This window comes from Emydura macquarii, unplaced genomic scaffold (genome assembly GCF_026122565.2).
Source record: "Emydura macquarii macquarii isolate MOO-44397 ecotype Brisbane River unplaced genomic scaffold, CSIRO-AGI_Emac_v2 contig_3530, whole genome shotgun sequence".
Classification (NCBI taxonomy): domain Eukaryota; kingdom Metazoa; phylum Chordata; order Testudines; family Chelidae; genus Emydura; species Emydura macquarii.
In genome coordinates, this window is record NW_027133667.1 from 3,227,607 (window position 1) to 3,246,628 (window position 19,022).

General features: G+C 42.8%; 1 protein-coding gene across 1 annotated transcript in view; it reads left to right on the forward strand.

The window, feature by feature from the left end:
* Positions 1-19,022, forward strand: part of KIAA1549 (KIAA1549 ortholog) — a 175,790-nt gene that overhangs the window by 124,192 nt on the left and 32,576 nt on the right. The window contains exon 11 of the mRNA XM_067536032.1: positions 15,307-15,509. Within this exon, the coding sequence (XP_067392133.1) occupies positions 15,307-15,509 (203 nt within the window). The remainder of the gene's footprint in view (positions 1-15,306; positions 15,510-19,022) is intronic.

The window sequence follows — 19,022 nt, forward strand, 5'->3', positions numbered from 1 at the left end:
TTACAGTTTGTTTATGGCATTAAATCAAAAGAGAGGATAAAAATGGAGTGAAATTATGTGGTGAAGGGCTTGGGTCTGTAAATAAATTATCCAAACTTCATTGACGATATATTTTTCTCCTCCCTTTTCATTGAGATTGAGACAAGTACCAATGGAAAATGAGGTCCTCCGTTATATCTGTAAACTTGAAGGGTATAAGTAGCGGTTGCCTGTTTTGTGAGACATGAAATATGTCTGGATAGAGTATTTTCTATCTACAGGGAGCAAGATCCTTATCAAAGTCTCATAGGTCTAGTCTACGCTCGAAAGCTTGTATCTGTATAACTATTTCAGTTAAATATAAAGGTGACTTATACTAATATAAAGGTGACTTATATCATAGTTTCTCAACCTGTGGTACGTGTACCCCTGGGGGTACACTAGACACAGGCAGGGGGTACCTGGGGAAAAACTGAGTGAAGGGGAGGCGGGCGGCAGCTGCCAACTTCTGGGGAAGCCAGGCTGCAACAGCTTGCTTCCCATCCAGTCCCAGCTAGGAGGCGGGCAGCAGCTGCCACAGTCCCAGGAAGCCAGGCTGCAGCCCCCCGCTTCCCGCCCTGTCACAGCTCCCAGCTGGGAAGTGAGTGGCAGCCGCCAGCTCTTGGGGGAGGCGGGCAGCAGGTGCCGCTTCCTGCCAGGTCCCAGTTCCCAGGTGGGTGCCTGCCAGGTCCCAGTTCCCAGGTGGGTGCCTGGGGGCAGCCTCCTGAGTCTCGCGAGCTGGGCTCGCAGCCATCTGCACCCCGGCTCCAACCTGAGGGACAGCCTCCAGCGCTCTGGCTTGAAGACAGGCAGCAGCCCCCTGCTCATATCTCTGGGTCCCAGCTGGTGCGGAAACCTCCTCTGCCCACCTCCCGGACTGGCAGCCAGGCAGCAGCTGCCTGCAACTTGCCTGGATGGCAGCCCCCCTCCCTGGCTCAAAGCCAGTGCCCAGAAAACTTGTCAACTATGACTGCCCCAGATTTCACCAGTTACCCTCTTTTCCCGTCTCTCTCTCTCGCCCTCCTTGCCCGTCTCTCTCACCCCTTCTTCCTCTCAAATCTATGGAAAAAAATTTGGCGCAGCGTTTTATATTCCCCAGCATTGGCATGCCGCTCAAAGCCTCCTAGCTTTGGCCAACATCAGCTCTAGCCCAGGTACATACTTGAGTTGTGCACCCCTGGTGTAAAGGTGGTAACCCTACCCACACTAGACCTGACATCTGTCATATCACGGCCTTGTATACTCAGCCCTTCTTCCAACATATCCCTCACATTAGTCTGTAAATGTAAAATCCTGTGGAATACTGAGTGTTGGGGTACTTGCTACTTCAAAGGTTGAGAAACACTGACTTATACCAGTATATGAGGGAGACTGGGTAGGTGAGTTAATATCTTTTATTGAACCAATTTCTTTTGGTGGAAGGGACGAGCTTTTGGGCTTCACAGAGTTCTTCCTCAGGTCTGGGGAAGGTAACCAGACCGCCGGAGCTAAATGCAATTTGGGACAGATTGTTAGGTGTAAGGGAGTTACACAAGCTGTAGGCGACCACTTAAGATGAAATGGGCAGTGTAGGGTTAGATTGTCAAGCATAAGGGCTTCACACATGCTGTATGAGACCACTTTAAATTAAGTGATCAATTAAGGATTAGCAAGCAGTAGAGTGTGTTACAAATTGTTATGAGCCATAAAACCAGTGTCTCTGTTAGTCAGTGTCTAGCAGAGTTATACATTTATGTTCCCAAGCTCATCTATTGAAGTTGTTGTGCAGGTTTCCTTTGAGGATAAGAACTGAGGGTCAGATATGGAATGATCGCTTTGTGAAAAGTGTTCCCTCAAATTCAAGAGCATAGTGATTATCTGGCTTCAACAGCATAGTTTTTGTTGGGACATTTGATGCACTGGAGGAGGTACACCATATATTGTGATAGGCATGTGTAGGTGTGTTTGGGGGGGGGTGGGGTGGAGAGAATTGAGCATCGTAGCAGTGGAGATATGTCTGTAGGTATTTGTGTCTTGTTCTGGCAGGGTCTGGAGCCACTTTTGGTTGGTGTGTCCTGGTCTGTGAGGAGCTTGCTTCTGATGCTCAACCCCTTGTGTTTAACAATCTGTTCCAGCTTGTATTAGCTCAGACTCCCTGGGTTACCTTTCTCAGACATGAATAAGAGCTCTGTGAAGCTTGAAGGTTTGTCCCTTCCACCAACAGAAATTGGTCCAATAAAAGATACTACCTCTCCTGCCTTGTGTGTCTCATATCCTGGGACCAAGATGGCTACAGCAACACTGCAAACTTTATACCAGTGTAGTTATTCTCCTTCCTGCACAGGAATAGTTATACCACTATAAAGCATTCTTGTACCGGTATAACTGTGTCTACACTAGGAGGATTGTACTTCTTTATCTGTGCTGGTATAGTTGAAAGTGATATGAGTTTCTAATGTAGGCAAGGTGATTCTCCTTCAGTTGTATTTAGAAGAGCAGAAGGATTGGGATTTTTAATTAAGGAAGTTACACTTTTTTAAGTGAAGACTCGTTAGGAGATTCCACTAACAATGTATTTGTGTTCCTAAAAATCTTTAAAAGAAAAATTTTAATGTAAAGAAATATATGGTTTTAAATGCCAAAGTACTCATTAAAACATTCAACACGCAATTTGCTGGAAGAAGGCTATAATGTTGAAGCACAAAGTATATTGTAGACTACCTATTACAGGTTGAGAAGATGAGTGGAGGGTTTTGTTGTTTTTTTTTTTTTTTTGGTAATGTATGATACATGCAGGTGGCATGAAACTCAGTGCCTCTCTGCAATTATCTGACAGGTTTATATTTGTGGGAATGTTTTCATCCCTAATTTAGAGCCTATTTAGCATCCTGTTCACTGGATGCCATAACGCAAGTGTGTCTGTGCTTTTTTTCAACACTTAAAGACAGACAACTTGAATTCTGATGGATATCAATTTCATCCCAGGATATCAGCCCAGTACCATTCACTCTCTCTTCCTTCCACTTGTGTGAATTGATTGTGTGTAACTGACATCTGGAGCACACAGACTGGGATGATTTGTAGTGAATACATATCATGAGGAAGCATGGTCTAGTGGTTCGGGTACTAGCCTGAGACTTGGGAGAGCTGGGTTCAACTGCCTGCTCTGCCGTAGACTTTGTGTGTGACCTTGGGCAAGTCACTTGGTCTCTCTGTGCCACAGATCTCCATGTTGCAAGTGGGGATAATAGTAGCTCCCTACTTCACCAGGGTGTTGTGAGGATAAAACTTTGTGAGGTGCTCAGACACTACAGTGATGGGAGCCATAGATACCTTAGATATCTAGAAGACAGAAAACAGAAACTTTGTTGAGAGTGGATTTGAAAAACCTCTAAACAACAAATCTGATTCTTCCCTGCCCCATAGCACTAAAATTAGGCTTTACAAACCTATATTATATTAAATTCAGTGCAAGGGTTTAGATAAGAAACCAGTATCTAAACCAGAATTACATTAAACCCTTGCTATAATGCCCTTCATTCTAACGAACCTGGTCCTTGGACACCAACTACAGTACTGTACTGTTTTAAAAAAAAAAAAAAAAAAAGTTGGGGGGGTTGTTGCACATGGATGCAAAATTTTTGTCCACTCCTCCATGGGGCTGACCTTTAACACACCCAGAACCACACCGTTGCCTCATTTTGATTGTTCTTTCACTATAGCAAACCCCTGACTATAAGGAACAAAAAGCTTGGATCTCGACAGGTTTGTTATAGCAAGGGTGTACTGTATTTGAACCCTCCTTAAACTGGTAAATAGCAAAGCAATCAGAGCAGTGAATTTCTGCACAATAAATTTTGCAGCGGAGTCATTGGCACTGCTATTGCGAGTGGAGCCATCTCAGATCTGTCTCTGAGAAGAGCTGCTTTTTGAGCACCAGAGTTACATAAAGGTCACATAAAACATTCATGGCTGGCTCTGTAAGCCGTTGCGTTGTACAAGAAATTCGCCTTGATGTGATCTGTGTTGTCACATTGGATCATTGCCTTTGGAAGTAGAGAATGCAAAAATGACATTTGTAAAACAGGATTCTCTTCCTTGCTCCCACCTACATCCACCGTAATCTCATAACTAAATGAACTTTTTTCTCTGTAAGGGAACGGCACCTTTTTTGGACAGTTGGATTTTTCTTGAAGCCCAGTTTTCTTCTCTTTGAGAAAATGTACGAATGCTTTCCAAACCAGGACAGTCCTCCTGTTTTGTGCTGGAGAACCTGCTAGTCCTGCAGAATATTACCAACCCCTGTCCTCTTTCTTAGAGAGGCAAAGGTTCTGTGCATTAGCTGTAAGGCAGCTCGGGTAAACAGCACTGTTTCTCTCCTTCTGATCATCCAAAAATTGATTAATGAAACCTGATCTGCTCTGGATGCCCATTTTACTTTTCCTATCAATTTGCCTAAGCTGTACAAACTTCCAGCCGATAAAATCAAATTTTATGGTATGATTCCTAAGATAGTTTCAGCCGATGCCAAATTATTCAGGGAAAAGATCTCCTCCATACCGAAGGTAATCAATATCGCCCCTAGAGGTGCCCTGGATAAGTATATCGATTATTTATTTAAAAGTTCTTGTAAGTTCTCTTATTACAACTCTTCGGCACTTTGTATCCACTGGCTCTATAGCTATAGTTTTGACTGAATGGCTTGTTCAATTCCCCAACTTCCACCAGAAGACCAGATGTAAAAGTCCAGAGGTGACTTTCCACCTTTCAGGACACCAAAGCCAATTCTGTGTCTTGTGCCACTCAGGAGCTTCAATGGCAGCAGAGACTGGCACATCCCCCTTGATAGGGATTCTGCCAGAGGGCACAGAACAAGCATAGCTGTCTCTCTCACAACCCTCTCTGCAAGCCCCAACATGGGATGTGTCCGGTTGGGGAGGGAGACATGGCCAGAGCATGCTGTGTTCCCACTATTCCCAGCTTATGGGCTGTCCTTTGGGGGAACTGTTGCCAATCAACAGAGTGGCTGCTTTAATGTGCACCATGGCTGATGGCTGGGACAAGTGTCCTTGGTGCCAAGAATCTGACTGTGTCTGTATGTGTCTTCAAGTAGTACTTTTTCAAGCAGGGGAGGGACACTTTTTAAGTGGAAGTGCACTGGAGAACTATAGTGTGCAGAAGCAGGGTCCACATGGACATTTGGTGCCTGGCACATTGGAGCACTGTAGATTTACAGTTAGTCTGGACAGGCCCTGAATCTCATACTTCACAGATGTGATGTCACACCTGTGAATTGTGAGTTTTGCATATATAATATGCCCAGAATTCCTCTCAACTGGCCCACGTCCTAAAAACCTATTCCTCCTCTTTTTTTGTTGAAGGCAAAATGCAGTGATTTGTTTAGGGAGCTGGATCTTTGTTCTTGATGAGAAGGATTATGGTAATGTTTTGACACTGTGTAATTCTTTTTTTCCTGTGTCTATATAACATGTAAGCAGCAGCTCTGCATCTGAGAATGATTCTGGTCAGACAGAGAGAGAAAGAGAGTGAGACTGTTACAGAGAGAAACAACTTGACTGATAATATTCATCTTCTAAAAGACTGTATGACCACTAACATACATTTCTTCAAGATATTCATGCCTCTACATTCAGTTAGTATAACCAGCTGTGTTTCCTCTAATAGCACCAGCAGGTAGCTCTCAGTAACATTACTGCTTTGGAGTTGGCTGACTGGCTTTCTGGTTCCCCTTTGGCATCCACGGATGGCTTCTTGCAATCAGTGTGATATTTAGCCCATCAATTACTTTATTTTTCATTAATTTATTTATTTTATCTGATGGAACTTCCTCTTCAGGAGCTGTTTGCAGTGACCAACCATTTGAGATGGGGAATAACTACTGGAAAAATTGGAGCCCCAGAAGGCCTCGTTTAAAAGCACTAATTATTCAGTAGGTAAAATCCTTGCTCTTCATTCTCTTGAGGCTCTTCTGCTTGACAATGAGACAATCAAAAAATTAGAATCCAAAGTATATGCCCTTCTCCTCAGCTCCAGACAAAACCTGTCAAAATGATTACTGCTTGGAACAATATTAGGAAATCCCATTAAATTCAGGTTTGTGGATAAATCAGACAGTGAAAAATTAGTTTGAACTTCTCATCAGGTAAAAATAGGTGATCTTACACACGTCATATTTAACTCCACAATGATTTGATAAAATGGGATTGTTACCAGCTTCACTGTCATCTTTATTCATGCTTGTATATCATCCATAGTGCGCTAGACATGCATTTGCTAGACTTTTGCTACAGAGGTTATGGAACAAAATGTCCTATCCTTTGTGATGTATGTGATAAAATTACCTTAGACTTCAGTTATTTGGGGAGCAGTCGTAACTGATGCAATATTTAGTTTTGGGTCATTTGGTGCAGAGCACCAGGAACTTTCAGAAGAATCTCTGACCGCTCATATTGTGATCATAGCAGAATGATGTTATGAATGAGAATCTTTCAGAGCTCTTCAGTGTTTTCACAATGGCCAAGATGACAAGCCAGATGATTGGTTGATGTACATATTTCATAGCTGTGTGCTGGCCCAGGTATGAGTTGTTCTATTTGTGAATTATTGTGTATTAAGTGCGCAGAGCTTTATCACAGGCAACTTTAGTGTGTTTAAATATAAATGATAAATAGTCCACTTATATGAACGCAGGACTTCCTTTGTTTATTGTGCTCAATAAAACCTCAACAGCAAGACACACAAAAGCAAGAAAATTAAAAAAATTGAAATGGAAATTCTCCTTCACACACTGTCTCAAAGGGTCTTCCGCACATTTCATACTTGTAGAAACTGTCTGCACTTTTGGGATGGCCTCATTATGAAAATATTTTGTCTGCTTTGTACAGCAATGAAATTGCAATAAAAAGTGCAAAAATAATTCTCACTTAGTGAGTTTTGAAAATGGTATGCTGTCTCTTCTCCGGATTTTCAATTGATGTCAAATTTGTTTGTGTGGCTTGGAGGAATAATTATTTGAAAGAGCAAGTTTATATCTGTGAACAGCTATTTAAGGGAGTAGCTTTTGTAGAAAATGGACTGATGTGACTGGACTACAGTAAGGCCCTGGTACTCTAGAAGTACATCTCTGTCTAGTAACCATTTCTTGACACTTTCATCTGACCAGGTTGTATAAAACATGTTCAGAACTGTATCCACCCTGCAGCCTTTCTGCCTCACAACTGAGTTTAGACCAGTGTTTGTATGTCCATATCTAACACGCTGCACAGTTGTGTCTGTATCCGCATATTCTGGAAAAATAAGAGCAGCTATCCCAGCAGCCCATGGGGCAATGCACATACGGTCCAATCCAAAGCGGATTAACATCACTTGATCATTGGGTCATGCCAGCCAAAGCTTATATTTTTGGGGGTTCATTCCAGAAATCTCTCAATGACATTATTGAAATGTTTCAATAAAATTGAAGCGCCTTGCCAACCATATTGAAATTAAGAGTTTTCGTAATTTTTTGTTGTAGATTTCAATTAAATATATACGTACCCACGCAGAGTTCAGATTTTGTTGAATCAGCATTTTCTGACAGAAAACTCTTCTATCTGAAAGCTTTCAACCTGCTTTACTTGCGTTATCTGTGAGGGGGCAATATTCATGAGTGTTTCTGACTGGTGGTTTGCCTGTAAAGTTATGCTGTCACTTAGGCTATGGCTGCTGTTTTGTAGTTGTTGTCGCAGCTGCTGTGGGTTTTCCAAGTCTCTTCTTTCCACTTTGAGATGTTGCAGGAACTAAGGCATGCTCAGTATCAAGCTGCACTCGTAGTTAATGTCTTTTATGGAAGGAATATAATACAGTTCTTCCTGGTTTTTGTGCGGTTTTCTGAGGTTCACGTTAAAACTGGGGAGGAAGTACCGAAAGATGAGGTGAGGGGTGACATGAATCACTGAAAAGAAGCTTTCAGAAAGCGCTTCAGAATGGACGCCTGAGAGTTTCAAGTTTAAAAAAATACTTTGAAGCAGAGCTCTGAAGTGGTGCTTTTTGAGAAATTTCTGCTTCAGTAAGTATTTGTTCCATGTGAATGAGATGTTCCAGAGTCAAATTTTTCAAAAGGAGCTAATTATGTGCCTACAGTAAATTGCAAATGATAGTTTAGACTTCTTATCACCTGATTTGTGGATAGAATCAAGTTGTTAAACATTTAAATTCTGTTATTTATGTTTGCAATTGATTGTACCCTTCAGGACTGTTTGCTCCAAAACCCTAACTCCTCCTACTTGTGCTAAGGGAGATTTGCCATTAACTGATGTGTTAGCACTTATATTCTCTGTGAACCAATCATGGGAAGATGATGGAATTCTCACATATACAAAATGTATGCGATGCTCCATCCAGTAGAGCGGAGTGTTGCATAGATACACTATGGTCATTCATTACATTTGTATTACTTTTAGCGCATTGTACTAAAATTTAGGAGTTGAGCTACCTTAGGTACCATTCTTGTATCAGATCAAATGTTTCCTGGTCCAGAAGCTGAGTGTGATTCCTATGCTGTTCCCAATGGTTAATCAAAATTTTAAAAAAACAGTGCAAACTGTTCTGTGGTCTGTTAAGACAAAAGTTGGTTGTATCATGTTCCATTTCCTGCGTGAATCATGTCCACAAATACAAGTGATTCCCTTTCTGGCAATTTCAGAGAGGCCATGAATTGACAAAGCATGATCCTTGCGCTTGTCTTTTGAAGTGGTTCTTTGATAAACAGAACACTTCAGTTTCTTATACCTCCAGTCTAGCACCTGTTATCACTATTGTTGTTGTTGAATTCAAATATTGCATGCATTTTTTACTTGTATATGCATTTTACAGGCAGATAAGTAGAAAAGGACCCTGTTTACTGTCCCAAAGAGCTTTACAATGTAGATGAGTAAAAACAAAGCTGGAGTAGGTGAGGGGAGTGAAAACCTACAAACACAGAGGGATTAAATGGTAAAATATAATACATCTTGGTAGTTCCAAAACTTCAGTTATTGGTAAATGTTTCCAAATGTCTCTTTTAATACTGTGCTGAGAGGATGGGTTAATAGGTCTCATGGAAAGAATGTAGTTTTAAGAAATAACTTGATTGGTTAGAGACATGGTGAACCAAATAAAGTGTAATTAAATGTACACCTTTGTCTACACAAGTTGCTAAAAATAGTTCGCATGATTGGTGCATCCTGAGAGTTCTACAGTGAATTCACACTTGACCATGCTGTGTTATTCTCAGAATACATACTAGAGCTTAATGCTGTGAATCTGAAATTGTGGAAGAAAGTCTGTGACCATATATAATTTTTAACTGTCAGACCACTGAAGTAGATCTTCAACCTCTGCTAGTGCTATGTTTCTTGGCTTTTTTTTTCCTCCCCAGATTTAAATGAGTACATTTCAAAAGATCTTTACTGGGAATTTTTTTGGTTTTTTTTAAGTAAATGTTCACTATTTTGTCCTATTGGCTTTTCAGAATTGTGTGCATTAGCATTTTAGCCATGTCATAATTCAGCAAGACATTTTTATAGGGTCTCCAGTGCTGTTAATAGATTAGCTGCCAGAGCTGAATTACTATTCTTGAGATCAAACTTAGTTCCTTTGACTCATTAGCAATAAATTTTGGCAACCTCTGTTCAGTGTATATGTCTATGCAAAGAACAAGGCAATACTGTCCATATAAAAATAAATAGAAAAAACAATGTCTCAAATATAATATGTAGAGTAGTATATCAATTCTAGCGTTGCTGCTGTTACTAAAGAAGTAGCTGTAAGTGTAGGAGGAGATACGTGATGAATGCTTTACTGAAATGAGTATGTTGGTTTTTTTAAAAACCAATTTCCTCCATAGTGTTTTCCGTTCAAACCATTTACAGCTGTGTGTCCAAACTGTATTATTGGGGAAATAAAACGGTCTCATTCATGTTGTGCCTTTACCTAGGAAAACTGTACGTTGGCAAATATATGGTGCTTTAGCCTATGTTAAAAGTGTCAAATGATTTTCAGCCACTCTCATCCCCTTTGATTGGATGCACCTGAATAAATGGTCTGATTTTTTTTTTCCCAAAAAAAGTATAGGTCACCTAAAAGCTCCCATTGAATTTGATGTCTAAATATAAACTTTAGAGGCTAATCTGAGTCACCAATTAAAAAAAAAAAATCTCAACTCTTGGTTTCGATAGATATTACCGTGTGCTGTACAACAGCTGCCTTCATAATGGGTTAGCTTAGTGGTTCCCAACCTTTTTGGCTCGAGGGCCACAGATATAATTTTTCTAACCATGAAGGACCAGCAGTCTCAGCCAGTAGGCCCCTGCCCCTCCCCTGCAGCTAGATGGAAGGAGTTACTTGCCGATCTCCCGTCTCCCTGGCTGCAGCTGGGAAATCGCATGCATCCTGTAGCCTTGTGCATGCCTCCTGGGTCTCAAGTCAGTGGCTCCCTTCTGCAGCCAGGGGGACGGAAGATCAGTGCTCCCCTCCCTCTGGCTCCCGCAGGGACCCCAGCACTTAGGGACCCAGGCAGAGCATTTTGCTGTGCTCCCTTCTACAGCCAGGGGGAAGGGAGCGCTGATCTCCCATCCCCTTGTCTGCAACAAGGGGCCTGCACTGGTCTTTTAGCCCCATGGAAACGCACTCCGCCTAGGTCCTTAAGCAGCGGCTCCCTTCTACAGCCAGCAGGAGGGGAGCTGCGGGCCACTTTGAAAGCCCCTGCCGGCCACAGGTTGGGAACCTCTGGGTTAGTTCATTCTTCTTTTTGAAGATATGAAGGTACTTTTCATTAAATTTTGCAACTGCTCTTTGTTTTGCCATTTTAACTTAGTTTTAAAAACTGGTTTTTTTACAACATAAAATTAAACATCTTCCAAAGGAAACCTAAACTGAGATTTTCAAAGTACTGATTTTGTGCCAGCTTAGGCACAGGCAGAGAAGGCAATAAAATGAAGCTGCGAGGTTCTATTTCACTAAGTAGCTGGACAGACAGATGTACTAGCACAAATGTATTTTCTTCAAAAAGGTGTAATAGTTTGAGCTCTTCCATTCCTACCCCCCACAATTTCCCTAGCTGGTGGGTGGCTGGTATGTGATCAGTAAAATGACTGATCCACTCATGGTATTCCGATTACTTCTACTCAGAGGTGAATGTAGATCATATAATCAGGTCAGCCTGCTACAGCTTATCACTTTTTATTTAAAAAAAAGAAAGTACTCTGTATAGCGCACAGAAACTAATACAGGAATGCCTTAAAGACTTTTCAGGCTTGAACTACACTGATGTTATTTATTCCGTTGCATCTCAGTGTTGTTATGACCATCTAGCTTTGCTGAATATGTACTTGTGTTGCAATGTCCTTTTGACACTTGTCACCAGGAATGTGATTCTGGTCAATATCGTTTTTAATAAGAATCATGAAGATGTCATGGTCAAAAGAGTAAAGATCATAGACATGTAGAGGGTTTTTTTTACAAAATTGGAGTTTATGGGCATTGTGTCTGTATCCAAAAATACATCAATTTTTTCTATTTTTAATAAAAATAATGAGCAGCAAGTATGTTTTGAGAACAGCTTAGGTCAAGTGATAGGAGTTGCATGAGGTACCCCCTTTAGTATATCCAGACTGACTTTTTATATATAGATAGATCTAGATACAGAGTAGGTGGTACAATACTTCCTATTATAAGACCCTGTTTTCAGTTGCTTATAACTTTGCTAAACTTTTGGATGAAATTTCCCATGTTGAGTGTCTGTTTCAGGCTGAATCATTTTGGGAAGCTTCAACCAAAAGGGTTCTGCTATTTTAAAAGTATGAGATTAAGGAAAAATACATGGTTTTGCCCATGTTACAAAAACAGTCTTAGAACTGTTTTGTTGAGCAGCTCTAAAGTCTCTGTGTTTTGGAGCCAGGGCTCAAAATTTGGCAGGAGGGGGGTGGCCTTTCTGCCAGGGATGTATCTTTTGTTGGAAAAAAAAAAAACGTAACCAAGTTACAAACCTTAGAAAAATTGCAGTTTGTGCATTAGGCTTTTCAGCAGCATTTGGGTGTGAAATATTCAGAAGATTCCATGGACACTGAACATGCGCCATCCCAGGGTTGCAGGAGCTGAGCAGGACTCTCCCTGCAATGGCAGGGGCTGGTGGCTGCTGTGGAGGTCAGACACCAGAAGTGAGAGCAGGGATCCCCTGTCTCCTGTGCACTCGGGTACCCAGACACTCTGCTGGCACACGGGCAGTGTGGAAGAGAAACCTGCCTGATGGGGAAGGCAAAAGGGATAAAAGATGGACTTGGGAGGCCAGCGGAGGGAGTAGACTGGAACTTGGGAGCTGACAGGGAGATTTGGACTGGGAGCAGGTAGGAAGACTGGGGTCTGATGAGGAGCCAGAGTGGTCAGGTTTGGGGGAAACAGGGCAGAGTGGTGTGGGGTCAGTAGAGCACACTCCCCTCCAAAACCTGAGGTGGAACCAAATATACCGGAGTCACCATTGCTCTGCTGTCAGCAAGCAACTGTGAAACCACCGGCAAAGTGTATGTCTCATTCTCTTCTAGTGGCAGATCCACATGGAAGGTAACAGCCCCCCTCTTTCTTCTTTCTCCTGCTTCATTCAGTACACACCTTCCATCTTCGGCAACAAAGATGGCAGACAACAGCTTCATGCACTACGCAGTCCTGATTCATCCTTAGAGAACAGTCCATCCTGTGTGCTGAACGTACTGAATGAGGCAGGGGTCCTGGGGAAAGATAATTTTTAATTACATGATCACATATTATATATGCACAAGGGATTGAATTAAATTTTCATTGGCAACCTTAATTCTTACGTTTCCTACGTCATTGGTAATTTTTACGTAATTGGTAATTGCTAGCTGAAGCCACATGAATGGATAAGATCATCCAGGGTGTAAAGGGAGAAGATTTCCCCCCCTCCCCTCTTACCAAAAGAGAGACTGAAGAGACCATCAGAAGGATTGAAGAGAACTAGGAAAGGACGGAGTTGTGAAAGTCAAGGGAGGAGAAGAGTTTAAGTGTGGTCTCGGCTGTTTTTGATACTATTGAAGTCAAGGAGGATGAGGATGGAGTAGAGGCTCTGAGATTTAGCAAGAGACCTCGGGTGAGCGTGTTTTTGGTGGAATGAAGGAGGCAGGGTGGAGTTGGAGGGGAGAAATTTAAGGCAGCAATTATAAATGGCACACTGAATAAGTTTAGAGAAGAGGGGGCAGAAGGAAGATGAAGCAGCAGTTGTAGGGGCAGGCTGGGGGTCAAGGGTGGGTGTTCTGTTCATGCTGGTACTTTGATGGGAAACAGGCCGGAAGAGAGTGAGAGGTTGAGAAGTAGGCAGAGGGAGTGGGTGAGAATAGGGATTGGGGGGGGGGGGTGGCAGTTGCCAGGAGTAGATGGGGTCGAGTGGGCAAGAGAACGGGTTAGAGGAAAGGGTGTTGAAGAAGATTGAGGCGGGGAAAGTGGAGGCGAAAGGGAAAAGTGGAAGGTCATGTCAGATATCAGTCTTTTCAATTTTTTAAAGTCCAGTGAGATTGTGTGCAGAAGAGGGGGAAGTGTTGTGGATGAGCTAAATTTCAGGAGAGGGTCAGATAAGGGGCTCAGATTGTGGGCATGGGAGTCAATGAAGGTGGAGAAATAGAACTCGATCCTCAGCTAGTGTAAATCCACATAGCTGAGTTGAAGTCAATAGAGCTACGATTTACCCTCTATTACAGGGGTGAAGGAGGGCAGGAAATGTTGAGGAAATCCAAAATATCGACTAAACTTGTACGTTTGCTCCTCTTATGCAAAATATACCCAAAAAAGACACAATCGGACATGTCATATACGACCTTGTCAGGGAATCTTTTAAACAGTAGGTCTTCCATCGCCATCTGCTGGATCACGCGGGTATTGCACTGTTCTTCAACATGCTCTTCTACAACCTTTGGAAAATATTTTGAAGATCTCAAAATATTCCGGGGGCAGACTTGTCTGGCATTTGGATCAGACAGGCCTGTTTCTAGTTGGAAATGTTGGCATGCCATGCGTAATGAAAGGGGGCTTGTTTAAACATTTAGTACTTGATGCACCCATCAACTCCATCAGACACACCTTTCGGTTTGTGGGAAATCTATTTTGGGACCCCAGTTGTGGGTGTGCTTGTTAATGCAGTCATCTCTTGCTATGCAAGCCAGATTTGTCAAAGGTTTTTCCGCCTTTCAGCTTCCAGATTTTTTCATTAAATGTGACCTAAAGAAAAGCAATTAAAAAAAAAAAAAGTGTATAAAAATTAGAATTTCAGTGTTTCTGATTATTTCAAGGTCTGGAAAATAAGCAGGTGAACTTCTCGTTCTCATGGTGTGAATTTAGTTGAAAGAGCCAATAACAAATATTTTCAAAATAAGAATGTTGTTTAGACTATTAAGGGCCCAATTTTGAACAATTTTGAATTTACTCAGGAAAAACTCCCATTAAATCCAGTAGGAGTGTTAGCTAAATAAGAACTTTAGGGGGTTGGGCCCTACCTACTCTAGATTATCAGAATTTGACAAACTTTTCCCCGCCCTCATTCAGTGTGAAACCTAGTAGAGGTAGTTAAAGAGTTTTAATCTTTTGGTTTCATGAGGCCCCATAACTCCTTTCCTGGTTTCCCATCCGGATTGCTGTTTCTTAAAGCACAGTACCATCCCATCAGTAAGAGTGATCCAATTGCACCTGCACTTTGGCTTTGTGGTCCTGGTGAGGATTGGTCCTTTAGAGCACTGCTTCCAAAACAGTCAGACAGAGTCATGTATTGTAAAGTAGCAATACCGTAAGGAGGGGACAGGGAAGGATAGTCTTGAATCTGATCTGGTATGACAGTTTCTGCAGTCCTATATAGCTCTGTGCCTCCGTCTCCTCATCTGCAAAATGGGAACAATTCTCCTTCCATATCTCATTGGTACTTAGAGACATTTGTAACATTTGAGATCCTCAGATGGAAAACCCAATAAAAATGACAGATATTATTGTAATTATTAAATCTAAGGAATTGGTTGTCTGTGTGGTAGCAACATTATGCCTCCCTTCCCCTGGAACTGTTGCCTTTGTATCTTAGAATATATATATAATCTGCAAACGTGTGCAGAGATAATAGTTTTTCTTTCTACAGCGCTCTCCTGCTCACCCTTGGAATCTGTTATCCTGATCACCATCCTGAAGATTATTGGTTACAACTCTGAACAACAGCCTGACATTAAGCTTTCATACTTAGTGTCTTTTAATGGTTCTTCTTTTGTCTTTATTCTTTCACAACAGCTACAAGCCCCCAGTGTGAAGGGGTTTGATTTTGCTAAGCAGCACCTGGGTCAACACAACAAAGATGATATCCTGATCATTCATGAGCCGGCTCCTCTTCCAGGACCTATTAAGGACACCACCCCCTCTGAAAATGGAGACGTGCCAAGCCCCAAATCAAAGACCTCTTTAAAGCCTTCAAAGAATGTCCGGCACAGAGGGAGGTTAGTTCAGCTGAAGAAAAGAAGCCGTAGATAGATGACAGTTAATTAACTGCAAAGTATGGTTGTACACTGCAAAGTATTTTAGGTGAAGGAGCCTCGACTTTGGAACTTGCCTTTTCTAGCAATTTATCAGAACTTGTGTCTAGCCACTTTTCTAGGATTCATTGCGAGACGTTTTCCCCCCCCGGCTTTTAATTGCAATATTTTCAGTTAAGTGGGATATCTTGGGCAGGGTGCGGGTTGGGCAGAATCAGTTTATTACCTGTTATGAGGTAATGTTAAGTGCATGCTTTTAATGCGTTGCATTTTGTCGTTACTTTTAGTTGTTAGGGGAGTGGGTGATTAAATAATGCTATTAAGTAATATTAGTTACAATTATTACGTGTAAATCATACTAATATTCCCACAAATCAACAAAACTCAAGGCTGATGCTCTTTTTTGTGTGCCCATCACTGCGGTACCTAACTGCAAAATGTCCGACGCTCTCCTCAAACTGATGTGAGGCAAAAAGAAAAGGTCTACAGCTGTGCAAGTTGAGAACAGCGTATCACCCTTCCCTTAGAATTTCCTGGCCTTCAGCAAGGACTGTATGACATCATTCAGCTGTTACGCACTGCGCTGCCAGAGAGAATCAGGCCTGTGGGGAGGAGAATGGGTGTCACTGAGACCATGGCTTAGGGATATTAGTGCTGTGGCACTTGTGATGACTGAAGCCATCCATCTTTCTCTCTGAGAGATATTAATTATCTTGAGACTTGTGATGAAGGCGGTTTCCTACCACCTCTGTTCTCTCTGCCTCTTGCTGCACGCCGAGGAAGAAATGCGGTACTCTGATATTCTCCTGAACGGGTGGGTGTTGCATAACTAAACTTCATGAGAGCTGCTGTATGAATCGTTCCCCCAAAGCGGGACTATCAGATATGCTGCAGCTTTGCAGAAGAAACTGCACATATGTTTGTGGAAGAGGGGTGGCTTCATCATTCACAATATGCTGATTGAATGAAAGTCACTGGTGCTTTATGAAGCCACCCATATCGAGTGTTTGCAAATTTGGCACCCTGGGTGTTTGATACATAACTTCTACAGCCTCACTCCTCACCATGCTTCCACACCGAAGTCCCTGGCCAGATGCTACCCTCCTCCTGTACCACATTCAGAACTTAAATGCTGATAAGTATCAGTGTTGATGCATATCAGTATTTAAAAGCTGAATGTGGTTGCAAATTAGCAGGTCATGGGATGGATGAAGATGATGGGTAGGAGGAGCATGTGGAGAAGCGGGACTGTGCGGACATGGGTGACACATAGTGGGGCTTGGGATTGTGTAATAACAGTCAGAGGGTGCCTAGGAGGAGAGAGATTGTGGGGAAGGACATTGAGGAAGTCTGTGAGGGAGAGGCATGTGGCACTGCAGGGTATTGGGTAGTGTGCTGGGCTGTAGTGGGGCATGGCAGTTGATTGGGCTGGGTGGGGCATACAAATATTTGGACTGTTTGAGGGAAATGTGGGACAAACAAGAGCAGGATGCAGCCTGGTGGCAAAAAAATGAAGCAGAGAGGAGAAACTGTGCTATGATGAACTACAAGTGGCTCGGCAGAACAAAGCTACTCTCTGCTGCACTTTCCACCAGTTCTTCCTCCTCTCCCCTTCATGTCTGGACAAATTGGAGAGAGTCCAGCGGAGGGCAACAAAAATGATTAGGGGGCTGAAGCACAAGACTTATGAGGAGAGGCTGAGGGAACGACGCTTGTTTAGTCTGCAGAAGAGAAGAATGAGGGGAGATTTGATAGCAGCCATTAACTACCTGAAACGGGGTTCCAGGGGGGATGTAGCTAGGCTGTTCTCAATGGTAGCAGATGATAGAATGAGGAGCAATGGTCTCAAGTTGCAGTGGGGGAGGCCCAAGTTGGATATTAGGAAAACCTTTTTCATTAGGAGGGTGGTGAAGCACTGAAATGGGTTACCTAGGGAGGTGGTGGAATCTCCATCCTTAGAGGTTTTTAAGGGGGGCTTGACAAAACCCTGGCTGGGATGGTTTAGTTGGGGCTGGTCCTGCTTTGAGCAGGGGGTTGGACTAGATGGCCTCCTGAGGTCCCTTCCAACCCTAACTGTCTGTGATTCTGTGATCTTTGCTCACCCCCACCCCTTATTCATATCTCTGTTTGCCACCCAAATGCCCCCACACACAGCCAATTGCCGCCTCCTGTGTCCCCAAGATTGATTGCTCACTCCCCCTTGACGCCCCACCGTACTGCCGCATTGTGACATGGGGAGTGAGGATGTGGAGAGGGAATGAGTGGAAGGCGGGGGGAGAATGGTTTGGGTGGAGAGACTTGCTGGGAAGAATGAGGGGTGTCCCGATGGTGCCTGGGGGTTCTAGGCAGCACGTCGCCTCTGCGCTGACTTATCGGCACTTGAAAGGCTTTTCATCTGCTTCTGCCTTGGCTCCCTTCTGCACTGTGGGGAGCCCTTGCCACGTCATTGCCTCTGCACAGGAGCGCTTGACTCCTCTGGCTCTGATGTGCGAGAAAGAAGAGGATGGGCTTCCCCTCTTCCCTCCCACCTAAATCTTCCTGCTCAGTCACAGAACTCTGCACCCCAACTCACCCCTATACATCTCCACATCTCTCCACTCAACCCCTCATGCACCTCAAAGCCTCATTCACTCTTCCTGCCTCCTGACACTTGCTGTTACCCCAGAGCTTATACCCCATATTTCCTGCCTCCCTATGGGCTTTGTAAGGAGTAGAGCTAGTGAGCCAGGGACAGAGGAAGCTACCAGCATCCCGGAAGACAGAAATAGCTGAAGCAACTTGACAGTTCTGTCAGTAAATCTTGGCTCAGCTCAATTAGATTATTCTAAATGAGAGAGATGAGTTCATGTATTTCACTGTAAAATGTCAAAAGTGGCCTGTGTCAGAGATACTACCAGAATGTGTAAGTGTGTAAAAATAGAAAGAGTAGTTTGAGGTTCTGTGGTGTCTGAGTGTTCTAGAGGAACTCAAAGGGGGGAGGGAGAGAGAAGGAAAACGTGGCAAAATTTAAAAAGGAAGTGTTTTTAAATGTTTCCTCTGGAAAAGTTTAAAAAAAAATCATTGTGCCAAATTTGAAACATGGGCATCTTCCTTCTACTTTAAGTGCAGTTGCTATGTAGACTTAACTATCGACTCATAATATGTTGATGTGCAGCTGCCAGTGAGACGTTTAAAATGTTTTCTCCCTGAGGGAGGGAAAGATGGAAACGTTAGGGAATTATGGTTTATGGATTATTCTTTCAGTTCTATGGTTTTGTAGCTATGTACAGAATAAAAGAGAATCTGATTCAATATAATGCTGTACAAAACAGTATACTGAATATTAACATTAATATAATTTATTACTTGTATTACTGTAGCATTAGTCCAGCCATGGACTAGGACCCTCATGTGCTAGGTATTGTACAAACACAATAAAAAGACGTACCCCAAAGAGAGTACAATCGATGCATAAAACACGAGAGAGCAATTGGATGC